The sequence below is a fragment of the Lemur catta genome, chromosome X (genome assembly GCF_020740605.2).
Source record: "Lemur catta isolate mLemCat1 chromosome X, mLemCat1.pri, whole genome shotgun sequence".
Taxonomy (NCBI): domain Eukaryota; kingdom Metazoa; phylum Chordata; class Mammalia; order Primates; family Lemuridae; genus Lemur; species Lemur catta.
In genome coordinates this window covers 35,876,557-35,889,996 of record NC_059155.1, presented here as the reverse complement: position 1 = coordinate 35,889,996, position 13,440 = coordinate 35,876,557, and the positions used below count along the sequence as shown (strand labels likewise).

Below are 13,440 nucleotides of genomic sequence, written 5' to 3'. Positions count from 1 at the left end.
GAATGTCTTTTGAAAAGAGGCTTCTCAGAGACAACCTTAAAGGCCATTTGATATTTGGTTAGTGTGGGGATTTCAAGGTTTTGTTTTTCCTCTCGAAGTTGAAGTTAGGAAATGTCAGTCACTAGCTTCTGTAACTGTGTGGAGCGTTACTTTTCCATCGAAACAGTGGCTTTATCCCTAACCTGTTTCAATCATTTCAGATTTCAGAAAAGATTCTCATTTATTAGTAACTTCTTTAAATAGGCCTTGTTGAGTGAGGATGAAGTTTCTGACAGTTATGAGACAAGTCTTAGAATTGTTGTGCAAAGGCAGCATATATTTCTACATCAAATGTGTGTTTTGATGAGTGATGCAGACTTAGCCCAATTTTGAGTGTGTTTTGATTTAAACCACCATGCTTCTGTTTCGATTAATTGTTGCCACCAGCTCTTAGTGCAGTAAAAATAGAACAATATTTGGACACTGGATGATTTTTTGATCCTTTCACCATGTGATAGGAGAAATAACTTTTGAGCTGAATCTTTATGATGTTACTCTATTTAGAATTTGGCCAGAAAACAGTCCCACAGATTTGCTTTGGAAATTTACCTGCAATTCTTACAATCATCCAATTTTCTTCTTTGATTACCTAAACCAGGAGTGCTACTTCATAGTTACCTAGGTCCCCTTTTTAATGATGGATATTTTGTAATTGTCACTTACTAAATTCAAATTAAGGTGAGCTCTGAAGGGTAAAGTTGACTTAATCCTTCACATAACTAATCTATTAAAACTAAGGCATGATCACTTTGTTTCCACCGGGGAAAGAGAGTTATTAATATATTCTTACTATACAGTGTTTATTTCAGTTATTTTCAGCATTTGTTATTCTGCACAGAACTGTATTCCTTGGGCTTTTGCATGATGATATTGCATCTGAAACTAATGTGGGAAATGTGATGATATTCTCGCTGTGTAATTTATGATAACACTAACATTTCGAATGTTGTTTTAGAATTATTGATAAATGAATTTGGTCATTATAACCATCGACCTCTCACGCTCATCTTCTCTTTCTTTACATATTCATTTTAGAGGATGTCTTATATCTTAAAGGTAAGGGTAGAATGATATCTTTGGCTTACAGTTACATCATAATGCTGTGCTGTAACCTTTGATGAATGAAGCTTTCCTTTATGCTTGTTTTGTCCCTTGTTATAATTGGTGGCTAAAATATGAAGATGCAATTGTGACATGTAAGTATTTTCTTCAAAAAGTAGGCTTTTGTGGAAAACATATGAAAATATCATCTTATAATGCCTTAAAATGCTCATTTTCCTGTTTTTTAAGTGCTGCTTCTTCCTGTTGTTTATGTCACATGAATTTTTCATATCTGTCTGTTTTTAAGTCTGAGTGGATTACTGTGGCTAAGTGAAAGAAATTAAGTTCTTTGTTTTATATGTTTTTAGAGTACTAATTATTATCCATGCTTCATGTATATACATTGAATGGAAGATTGGGATAAGATGATCAAGAGGGTTTTTTCCTAAGATCCTAATCTATTTACTTGGATATTGATCATGAGCACTTTCTCCGACCTACTAGTTATTCATAAGACAAAAGCAAATTCGATAATTTCCATCTCTTTTATCTATTAATTAAAAATACAGCCTTGTATTATGTATGGTTAAGCTTTGCTGTGGGTATGTTACTCCTAACCCAAAATTATTTATCAGGAAATCCTTCATTTGATTTCTCTCTGACTGCAGGAAAATTACTTAGTTTCTGTGTTAACTTTCTCATCTGACAAATGGAAATTATATTCTCTGTGGGACTGTTGCTAAGGAGAAATTATTTAAATAGTTTTGAAGGTCTTTGAAAAGTGATAAATACTATATTAGTAGTTATAATTGATATTTAATTCCCCTAAAACTGTATCAGTGGAGAACATAAACCAAGTTAGAAATGCTTTTATTTTTCTAGGGTTGACATCTATTACTTTCTCTGCAGATGGTACCCTAAAGGCATTTGGCCTCCTGGAGAAGCTGCCACATCTTCAGTAGGCACACTCCATTCTTATTCTCACTCCTATGGAAACCAAGAGGATAATGTCATTGCCTCTGTTTTATTTAACCCTTTTGAGTTTACTGGGGCCATTTTTGATGTGTATAGCATTAAATTTTGATGTGCTCCTAACTGAGATTGTCAAAATAAGAGAGAGGCATTCTATTTAATTTCATTTGCTCTTTTAAATTTGTTTTGGGGGAAGAATTTTAATTCACTAAGAAACCTCTATCCTTACAGGAGTCTAGTAAAAGCCCCAAAACGATGAAGAAGTTTCTTCATAAAAGAAAGACTGAGAGAAAACCATCAGAGGAGGAATATGTGATTAGGAAAAGTACGTGTTTTCTACTTTCTGAAAGTTGTTTATGGATGAACTAACATGAGAATCTTTTTTTACCTGAGAATTTTTTTAAAAGCAGATGATTAGAGCAAGTTTTTCTTGGCATCATCTGTTACATTAAAAAATGTATGGAAAGGTTTGGTCACCTCTTAAGACTTTTGAATAAGCTGCTTCCTGCTGCATGCACTTCATGTCATCTTAGGCAGACATCCTCTGTGCCATTTTTGTGTTGAACATTTCACTCCAACTGATTTAGAACCTCTAAAGGGACCCATTTGCTATGGGTACATTTTTTTCCCTTGTTCTTTCTTTCTTTCTTTCTTTCTTTCTTTCTTTCTTTCTTTCTTTCTTTCTTTCTTTCTTTCTTTCTTTCTTTCTTTCCTTTCTTTCTTTCTTTCTCTCTCTCTCTCTCTCTCTCTCTCTCTTTCTTTCTTTCTTTCTTTCTTTCTTTCTTTCTTTCTTTCTTTCTTTCTTTCTTTCTTTCTTTCTTTCTTTCTTTCTTTTTTTTGAGTCAGAGTCTCACTCTGTTGCCCAGGCTAGAGTGCTAGAATGCCGTGGCGTCAGCCTAGCTCACAGCAACCTCAAACTCCTGGGCTCAAGCGATCCTTCTGCCTCAGCCTCCCGAGTAGCTGCAATTACAGGCATGCGCCACCATGCCCAGCTAATTTTTCTATATATATTTTTAGCTGTCCAGATAATTTCTTTCTATTTTTAGTAGAAACGGGGTCTCACTCTTGCTCAGGCTGGTCTCGAACTCCTGAGCTCAAACAATCCACCCGCCTTGGCCTCCCAGAGTGCTAGGATTACAGGCATGAGCCACCGCACCCGGCCCCCTTGTACTTTCTGATGCCTGAGATATTTTCCTGTATAGAGACAGACTAAATAGACAGGAAGGCTAAAATCCTTCTGGAAGTCTGATGCTCAGTGCTATTCTCAATTAGCCAAGGAACTAGACTGTTGACATCTATAACATGGCTTGATTTAGAGGCAGACTACAAGATTGCTTAGCCAATCGATATGGACATATTTGGCTATAAGGCTGTGACCAAGGTTCTTTGGGATACATGTGAAGGAGTAAGTGATGTATCACAGAGAGGTGACAGAACTGTGTGTATCACTTGAAAATATAGGTAAGGCCGGAGGCAGTGGCTCACGCCTATAATCCCAGCACTTTGGGAGGCCAAAGTGGGAGGATTGCTTGAGCCCAGGTGTTCAAGACCAACTGGGCAACATAGTGAGACTTCATCTCTACAAAAGATTTAAAAAAAGAAAAAATAAAATGTAGCTTAAATAAATCTTTGCTTGACTACAGCTTTGGCATGCCCCATCCCCCATCCTCCACCTAGGTGCGCACATCGGCATGTTAATAGGGTGCTGACATCCAGTCATTTCAAAAGTGAGTTGGGAGGGGGAGAAAGGAGGAGGAAGAATCAGTGACTCTGCTGACTGGATGGAAAAATGGGTGGGGTTAACAGGGGAAAGCTTCCTAGAGAAGGTGAGCCTTGAAATGTAGAGGAGGAGAAGGCTGTTGTGTATGAGAGCTGAAGCCAGCACCAAGCCCAGTGCTGTGATTTTGGCCTCCAAGAAACCACTGACAGGACCCCCCAAGTTGGAGCTCTGGGCTTCGAGATCAAGTCCCGCTTTGTGCTGAACTTGCTGGGGCTGACCCCAGAGCTCTGTGGGGATGCTGTCACTGGGGTTGGACAGCTCTTTCTCCTGCCTTTCAGAAACACTACTGGTCAGAGAAGCCAGTCCCTGGCAGTAGGGTAGTGCACTGCATCATTTTGAGGGTCTAAGAGGCATATACCTATGAAAAGTCATTATTAATTAAATTTGACAGGTACAGCTGCCCTTGAAGAGGATGCTCAGATTCTTAAAGTGATTGAAGCCTATTGCACCAGCGCCAATTTTCAACAAGGCCATGGCTCAAGTAGGTGCCCCCAAACAACTTTCTCTAATGAGTGATGTTTCTTCTTTACTGCTTACTGCCTCTTAGAAAAAGAGAACAGCGGCCCAGATGGGTTGCAGGGTGTGGAAAGCAGGTGACTTGGTGCAGAGGAGCGGTGCAGGACTGCATCTTTCAGATAAGGTGGTTTTAGCTACCAAGCGGTTTGTTTACCCACTGTTGTTTTCACCCAGAAAGAGAGATGCAAGAGTAAAAATGTTGGAGGTGATAGAAATGAAAAAATTTTTTTAAAGTCATTCTCCTTTGAAGCACGCAGATACCTTCACCAACACTAGTTAGGAATTAAAGAGCCCAGAGAGTTCCTGTGTCTGTGAACTGATGCTAATCTCTTCTTATAGGCAGATTTGGAAAGGAAGTCAAAATACTATCTTTGATCAGCTGCATATTTAAGCGAACAATGCTTCACCAAACTCAAGTTTCAAAGTTGCTCTGAAAATCTGGAAATGTAGCTGCTTAGCAGGGCTTGTTCAAAATGTATAAAATTTATCAGGGAGCTATTAGGTGAGGGTATTTCCCCAAACAACTTTCAGGTTACAAAGTGAAATCGAGATAAAGTTTTCTGATTCATCCTTGTGCTTTTTAAAAGCCAGGTCACATCAATTATGTCTTTTGTCTTCCATTAACTATAAACGTTCAGGATACCTTTTGTGAGGTTTTTGCATCTGCATCAGAAATGAATACTCCATAGCACTCCATTTTGGGCAGCCACTGACCAGTCTCTTGAGTGTGGGAGGGGATTTGTTAGGTTACTTTGATATATTCTTTCAAAGCAACACACTTCTCTAAGGCTGACATGAGGAAAATGTTCGATGTGAAAGTTGACACTTTTGACCGTGAAGAGGGGACTGTCACACTTTCTGCTTCGCAGACAAAACCTGCCTGTGGCTTTGGGCATGCCCCGGTCTGATAATAAGTTTCGAGGAGCCAGGAGAGGAAAGTGAGAGTGGTTTTTTATCGTGAAAACTTGGACAGAGAGCGGGACAAGCAGACATCACAGGAAGCATCCCTCATGCAAAATCCCATCTCGCCTCCCTCCCCATCACCTCTTTTCACATCGACACAGTTGATGGATCTGCTCAGAGGTGCAGGGAAAGTGTTCTAGCTTAAAGATGCACATCTTCAGCTCTCCTCCCTAGCCTGCCTTTGTCGTGTGGAAAGTGTCTAGCACCGTGCTTGGCACACAGCAGGCCATTTAGCATCACAGTGACCTGCTACCCTGTCTCCCTCTCCAGCTAGAAGTCCTGTTTCCCTAGGACTGCCTGCTCTCAGCTCTTGCTGCATTCATTCCGTGGATCAGTCAGTCACTCTGCTGTCCACTCACAGCTGGCTCTCAGTATCCTGAGGGATTGGTTCGCAAATCTGAGGATGTGCAAGTCCCTGATATACAATGGCGTAGTATTTGCATATAACCTATGCACATCCTCCTGTATACTTTAAATCATCTCTGGGTTACTTATAATACCTAATATGATATAAATGCTATGTAAATGGTTGTTAGACTGTATTGGATTTTTAATTAGTATTATTTTTTCTGAATATTTTCCGTCCACGATTGACTGAATCCATAGGTGTGGAGCCCGCAGATATGGACGGCCAACTGTGTTAAGCACCTACAAAGTGTTGGGCCCTGCGAAAGGGAGAGAAACATCTGACTTCAGGATAGGGGAGGTGATTAAGTGAAGGCGTGAGTGTACATTTTGCTGAAGGAACTTGGCCTAGAAGAGAGGAGGCTGGAGGCTCAGGGAGAGCAAAGATTAAGCACTTGAGCTCTGAGAGGAAAGATTCAGAGTGAGGGGCAGGTTGGAAGTGCAGGAGAGCTGTTTAGTCGAGGACTCGTATCTGTTTTGTCACCTCTTCTGCCCCAGAGCCTGGAGACATTCTGAGCAGAGAGCAGTGAGGACACCTGCGTCTTTGCCAACCCCACTCTACCCTGATCAAAGTGGTCTTAAGTGACCCTACTTTATCCTATAGGACTGTAAAGAGAACAACTGAGCATGAATGATGCTTCTGAGCCCCTTTAAACATCTATTCCAGTGTGGTGCTACTCTCCACCTGACGTTTACCACAATTACAGAGCACCATAGTGTAGGATGTGGTGTGTCATTTCCTGGAGAGTTGCAGGGAAGGGCGATCTCTGGTCAGCTCTTTGCTCTGGAGGAGGCAAAACAGGAATGAGTGGAGGTCTTGGTTGAGGACAGGTATTACAGAGGCCCTTTCATGTTATTTCTCTGAGTATGAAATGCTCCCCCTGACCAACATACACACACAAGAAAATTGAATCAATATATTTGGCCATTTAAAATTTCTCACGTCAGGAAGATTTAGTCAGCAAAGGTTGGGTGACTGCCCTCTGGGTGCAATGTAGCCATATGCTATGAACAAAGACCCTTCTATAACAATGGTGGAAGGGAACTAATACCTATAAAATGCTCTTCACTAGTAACTTTTCCCTCTCCTCCCTCTTGCAACCCTTGTCTGTAGGTACTCGCAAAGATTCTGTCCCACAAGTCTTACTCCCTGAGGAAGAGAAACTCATCATTGAAGAAACCAGAAGCAATGGCCAGACCATCATGGAAGAAAAGTGAGTAGAGCAGACTAAACCTTGCCTGGTTTGTCGGGGGGCTGGCGAGAAGGTCTGGCCAGGCAGCCCCTCCACATTTGGGAAAGTGACCCTCTTTGCTGAGCACATGCAGTTGGGAGCCTTGAGAGGGCTACTGCCCCACAAAGGAAGGGAAAAAGGACAGGCAGCGGTGCCAGAGCCCTCCAGAGCAGCTCCTCCATACGCTAAGCTACTTCAGGGCACAGGAGAATATCGGTGCTCCGGATGGGTTTAGGAGGTACCAGAGAGATATCGCTTACATTTTTTGAGTCAGGAGCTATACTTTCCCATAGCTGACCTCATTTAAAATCCTCCAGCAATCCGGTGAGGTAAGCATTACTCTCACCACTTCTACACATAAGGAAACTGAGGTTCATGGAAATTATGTCTCTGCCTTACCTTTGCACAGTAGTGAGTGTGACCTAAGGGGGGAAAATCAGGTTAAGTACTTTATGGCTCATAAAATAAACACAAAGTAGCCAAATAATTCATTTGTTTAAACTTGAGTCATTTCTGAAGTCAGGCCTAGATTTGCTTAGGGCAGCATATTTCAAGATGCTTGTCTCAATGTATTTTTGCATCTGGTGTATGAAGTGATATGGTAAAAGAACTTAGACTTGAGAGAAGAACAGTCCTGGTTCAGCTCCCAATTCTCCTACTCATTATCTGTGTGACCTAGAGCAAGTTCCTTCACCTCTCTATGCCTCAGTTTCCTCATCTGTAAAATGGGGATGATAGTAATAGTTCAGAATTGTTGTGAGGTTAAATGGAATGATAAGTATAAAGGCTAGCACTCAACAAATAACGATAATTATGCTAATTATTATTATTATAGCTATATTAATCTTCACAACTTTGTGAGTTTTTCAGGGAATGTGATATTATACCTATTTTATATGTAATGAAATTAAGACCAAGAGAGGATCAGAAGGAAGGAAACTGGTTACCCAAGGTTCTAGGACCAGTAAGTGGCAGGATCAGAACTGAAACCTAGATCCCTAAGGTCTTGTCCAGGGAGAGAGCCAGAGAGGAAAAGGCTGTTCTACAACCCACCCAGGGGACTTCATTCTTTTTTTGTAATATACAGGATCCTCCAGAAATGATGCCCCTGACTTTGTGTCATGTGGGGTCAAAGAGCTGAGAAGGGCAATGCCATAGAACAGATATGGTAGAATAGGCAGAGCCCTGTGATACCTCTCCTTATACATTAGGTGGGGTAGGAACATTTGTTCCTGCCCCAAAGCTAGAGAAATCAAACTCTTATGATGGGAATCTCAAAAAGTCAAACTCATAAAAACAGAGAGTAGAATGGTGTTTCCCAGGGGCTGAGAGGAGGGGAAAAATGGGGAGATGTTGGTCAAAGGACACAAAATTTCAGTTATGCAGGATGGACAAGTTCTGGAGAGCTAATTAATGTACAGCATGGTGATGAGAGTCAGCCCTCTGTATACATGGGTTCTGCATCTGTGGATTCAACCAATCCTGGCTCGAAAATATTTGGGAAAAAAATGGAGGGTTGTGTCTGTGCTGAACACGTACAGAATTTTTTTCATATTGTTTTCTTAAAAATATGGTATAACAACTGTTTACATGGCATTTACATTGTATTAAGTATTATAAGTAATCTAGAGATGATTTAAAGTGTATGGAAGTATGTGTTTAGGTGTATGCAAATACGATCCCATTTTATACAAAGGACTTGAGCATCCTTGGACTTTGGTATCCATGAGGGGTTCTGGAACCAATCCTCCATGGATACTGAGGGACAACTGTATAGTTAGCAGTACTGTATTTTATATTGATGTTTGCTGAGAGAGTAGTTCTTAAGTGTTCTCACCAGACTCACAAAAAATGGTAACTGTGTCAGATGATGCATGTGTTAATTACCTTGATAGTGGTACTCATTTCACAATGTATCATATATCAAAACATCAAATTGCACACTTTTGTCATTTATACCGCAAAAAGCTAGAAATAAAAACCTTATAACAGACCCTAGTCTCTTGGTTTTTTTTCTTACCAAGCTGGAAAGCGAGTAGCAAAGGAGGTGGGAGGTAGAGAAAAGGTGCAAGGACGTGGCGTTTGAATAAGCATGTGTGGTGGTGGTGGTTCTCCCATCAGAATAAGGAAAATAAGGACCATTCAGAGCAGTACCATTCCTGATTACCTAGAAAGTCCAGAACTTTTGAGGATCTTCATTTTTATAAAGCTGCTTTTATTGTTAAGTATTATGTAACAATACTTCAGTGCTAGACATTCGTCTCTGAATCTTATCCTTGTGTTCTAGGAGCCTTGTCGACACTGTTTATGCCTTGAAGGATGAGGTCAAGGAACTGAAACAGGTAATACAATGTGAAAGTCATTTTCTAAGATAATAGAACCACTCCCTGTTCCTTGCCACACACTGGTAGTGCTGTCAGGAAAGGTCCAGGAGCAAGGTTGTGAAAGGGGATTTTTATTTTCCTTGTGTCAGCAAGGTAGGTTTTGTTGATTTTTCCACATAGCCTTGGGTTTAAATTTCTGAAGCTTGATTACATTCATATTTAGTAGTTTGCAATACGGTTGCAAATTTAGTTACAACTTTCCTTTTCCCTGTTATCTGTAAACAGACCTTAAGAAAAGACATACGATTTGTGGGTGTGTGTTTGTGGGCTTTTCTGCCGATATAGTCCAGTGCTCCATTGTGCACGCTCACCTTGTGTGCGAGGACTGACTGTACCTGGTGACAGGGTGAGGGCTGGATGGGAGGGGAGAGAGACCAGGGACTGGAAGACTATTTAGGAGGTTCTTACAAAACTCAGGGTGTGACATGTCAAAGTCCTGAACTGAGGCAGGCCAATGAGGTCGTATCGTGGAGGAGGAGGACGAATGTAAAAGGGCTGCACATCACAGGATTTGAACCGATGGAATATGATCAAGAAGAGCCAGGGATTAAAGATGGAGCTTCTTCCCTGGGTATCTAATTTGGTATGGTGGTGTCCTTCATGGAGATCAGGAACCACAGGAGGAGGAGAAGTTTGGAGTGTCAGAGGAGATACTGAGTTCACTTTAGGACCTAATGACTTTGAGATGCTTGTAATGTATCTAGGTGGAAATACCAACCTGGCATTTGGGATTGTGGACCTGGTGCTCAGGAGATGAGGTCCGTACCAGAGATATTTGGGAGATGCCTTAATAGACACTTGGGTTGAAAGAGAAGAGACACTACGTGAAAAAAAGTGTTGAATTAGAAGAGGGACAGGGCAGGAGAAAAGAATGCAGAAGGCTTGCCAGAGACAGGTAGGAGAATCAAGAGTCTGCCTTGTCTTAGATGCTGAGGGAGGGGAGGTTGAGGAATGAAAGCGAGTGGGTGGTGAAGGCTGCTGCGAAGATGAGTAGGAGGAGCCCCAGGCAGGGCCTCTTCTGTGTGGTAATCTACATGTCTTTCCCCATTACAGGAGAATAAAAGGATGAAGCAATGCCTGGAAGAAGAATTGAAGTCAAGAAGGGATCTTGAAAAGCTGGTCCGGAGGCTACTGAAGCAAACAGATGAGTGTATTCGAGCTGAGTCCAGTAGCAAGACCTCGATTCTTCCATAACCATCACTGTGCTGCTAGGCAGAGAGTGCCTTCAGGGCATCTTGAAATGTCCCACAGAATGATTTGACTCCATTTGCTCAGTTCTGTGGCTTTTATTTTGTGTTTGAGTCTCTCTCATTCTCTCTCTTTCTCTCCCTGTGTGTGTGTGTGTGTGTGTGTGTGTGTGTGAGCTTGGGCATTTGTTGTTTGGTTATTGGTTGGTTGTTCATTTTTGTCAGCAGAGGAAAAAGCAGGAGGTGGCAGAAGTGGCCCCAGAATCTTTTCCATTCAGTAAGAAAAGGAAAGTGAATGCAGGCAAATGACTTCAAAGGTTTTCAGATGGCTTTCCGCCATTGCCCTTGGGTCACATTCTTTGGGCAGGCTGCTGTTGCAAAGCAGACGACCATGGCTTATTAAATGAGAATCCAACTTTCCCGCCAATGCCTTCCTGTACCTCCAAGCCCCACAGTACCTAATTACTGAAGGCAAAGGTTCTTGAGCTATGATGCGAGTAGGGTGAAAGATGAGCACGTTGGCCCAATGACCCAGCTGCCCTTTCCTAGACCATCACGTGCCATCCCTCAATCACACTTTTTTTTGTTACTGCCTTATGTTGTCAATAAGACCAAGAAAACTGTAGTACCCTTATTTTTGTTGTGTTGGTGTACATTGTAACTCAGTGGGGCAGAAGCTCGGGTCATCCTTGCCAACACCAAATCCATCAGCAAAGTGTATTGGACAATCTTCCCCTTCAACAGCAGAGTTGACCATTTCTTCCCTGTGCATGATAGGTTTTTTCCCAAGCCTTCTGCCTAATGTGTAAGTTTTCTATTTCCCCAGTGCTTTTAGCCAACCATATCAAGTGGTGTGTAAACTAGTATGTATGAGCTTTGCTAATTTTAAAAAAATGTAGTTAGACTGTGAACAGTTACTTTATCTACATTGCATATTCAAACTGCGACCTTTTGTCCTTTGAAACAATCTGCATCGAGGAGATATCATGCCTAGTAGACGGCTTTCATTCATTGTATTGCTCTCTCATATATGCTGTGAGAAGTTGTAATATTCATTGGCCACTTTGAGTAGGACTCTATGCCTTATTTGCAGAAATGTGCTGTTGATCAAGTGTGTATATGCAGAACAAAAGGGCCCCTCTAGTAGCTGTGTGCTAGTTACTAGTGAAGCTGATTATTTGGAACTGGCTTACTCAAGTTGCTCATTGAATCAAACCATCAACTTTGTAAGTATCCCAGAAACCAGAACTGTGAGAAACCAGCTTCAGAAGAGAGTCACAGAGCAGCGCACAACCAATCCAGTACAATTGAGAATTGGCCCAAGGCCCTAGGACAGAGCAGCGCAATCTGCCCCTCCCTCCCCCAAAGACAAGGGAAACTGGCAGGGTGGGGAAGGTGACTGGAAGAGAGGCCAAGGGCCAAAGAGCTGATCAAAATTGTCTTCCAGATACATTTGATCAGTGCCTGTAAATATGGGTTTTGCAAATGTTTAGAAACCAAACTTGAAGCTTGAAACCCCCAGCTTGCTGAGGAGCCCTTTTTCCTTCTGGTACTGAGGGTCTCAATGTCCCATAGCTACAAGGTACGGGGCTGTTGTTTGCTTTCTGCACAGCAGAAATGACACGATCCACAGGAAATGGACTATTCCTGCAGTCCACCATCAGCCAAGCACTTACAGCTGTCATTGGAAGCTGAAGAGTAAAGACGATTTCTAGGAATGGCTGTTGTTCTGTTCTTAAGCACAACAGTTTAGATATGACATTCTTCACTTAAAAATTAAAAGCACCACCACCAATAACAACAGCAACACAGATCTTCTCATCTGCCCTGCCTGTGGTTAGTCAATGGCTTGCAATAAATGTGCAAACTATATCCATAGGAAACATTTTTGTGATTACAAAATACTTTAGCTGATTGCTGAAAATATTGAAAGGTCTTTATTTTAAAGTGATGTGTACATATGCATGGGACTTAGCCCTTCTGCTGAGAGGCCCTCGGTACTCTGGGTAATGAAGCTTGTGCAGAGTGGTATCCGTGCTTACACACTAAATAATAATATAAAGGAAATGAAGCCATGTTAACCTGAGAGCAATGTCTCCATAGTTGTGTTGTTTACAGTACTCTATAAATGGGTTCCTGTCACCCTGTAATTAAACTGCTGCCCTTAGAGGCCTTTCAGTTCCTTTTTGGTCATGTCCCTTCTTACACAAGCTCAAATTTTCTAACTTGTTTTTATTTTGAAGACTTTTAAAATTGACATTTTCAATACGTAAGAATAAACAGTGCTTTATAAAAATAAGTCCTTTGTTTCTTTTTTTGCTAGCTGGGGTGCAGAAAGATCTCTTGTGCTGTGTCAGCTTCCTCTCCCATTTCCCTCATTAGCTAGTCCACTCTCACTAGGCCCTCTCGCCAGTCTCTACCTCTTTCACTTGGGGCAGATGACATTTGCCCCCTACTTTACAGAGATAATCCATGCCACGAGATAGAACCTTCCTTAACTTCTCCACCTATCTTCTTCTGGCCCCAATTTATAAACTACCTATACTCCTTCTCACCATTTTCCTTCCAATATTAGAGAAAGATATATCCATTTTCCTGTTCAAGCTTATGCTTTGATTTTTACTTTTTTTCCCCCATTCCTCTTTGTATGTTGTAGGATTTTGTCAATCAGTGATAATCTTATACTTTGACCACAGTTGGAATGCTGGTGTCGGCGGTCAGGATGCAAATATTTGCTGTACTTCAAGATAAATGAGCTGGATGTTATCTGCTACTCAGCACACATTCCTACCCCTTTTATGTTTCTCCCCCAAAACATAAAGGCTAAAAAATACATTTCCCAGACTCTTTTGCAGCTAGGGTTTTGGAAACAACGTGGGTTCCGATACATTCTCACTGCTGCCAACAAGGTTTGGAAGGCT

General features: G+C 41.5%; 1 protein-coding gene across 5 annotated transcripts in view; it reads left to right on the top strand.

Moving 5' to 3' along the window:
• Positions 1–12,815, top strand: part of ARHGEF6 (Rac/Cdc42 guanine nucleotide exchange factor 6) — a 117,074-nt gene extending 104,259 nt beyond the window's left edge. For 4 of the 5 annotated variants that reach the window (XM_045538845.1, XM_045538847.1, XM_045538846.1 and 1 more), the window contains 6 exons: positions 1,075–1,095; positions 2,284–2,377; positions 4,224–4,313; positions 6,831–6,930; positions 9,236–9,290; positions 10,386–12,815. In XM_045538845.1, coding sequence (XP_045394801.1) covers positions 1,075–1,095; positions 2,284–2,377; positions 4,224–4,313; positions 6,831–6,930; positions 9,236–9,290; positions 10,386–10,526 — 501 coding nt within the window. In that variant the 3' untranslated portion in view covers positions 10,527–12,815. The remainder of the gene's footprint in view (positions 1–1,074; positions 1,096–2,283; positions 2,378–4,223; positions 4,314–6,830; positions 6,931–9,235; positions 9,291–10,385) is intronic. The other variant, XM_045538844.1, reaches the window with a different exon arrangement.
• The last annotated feature ends 625 nt before the right edge of the window (positions 12,816–13,440 follow it).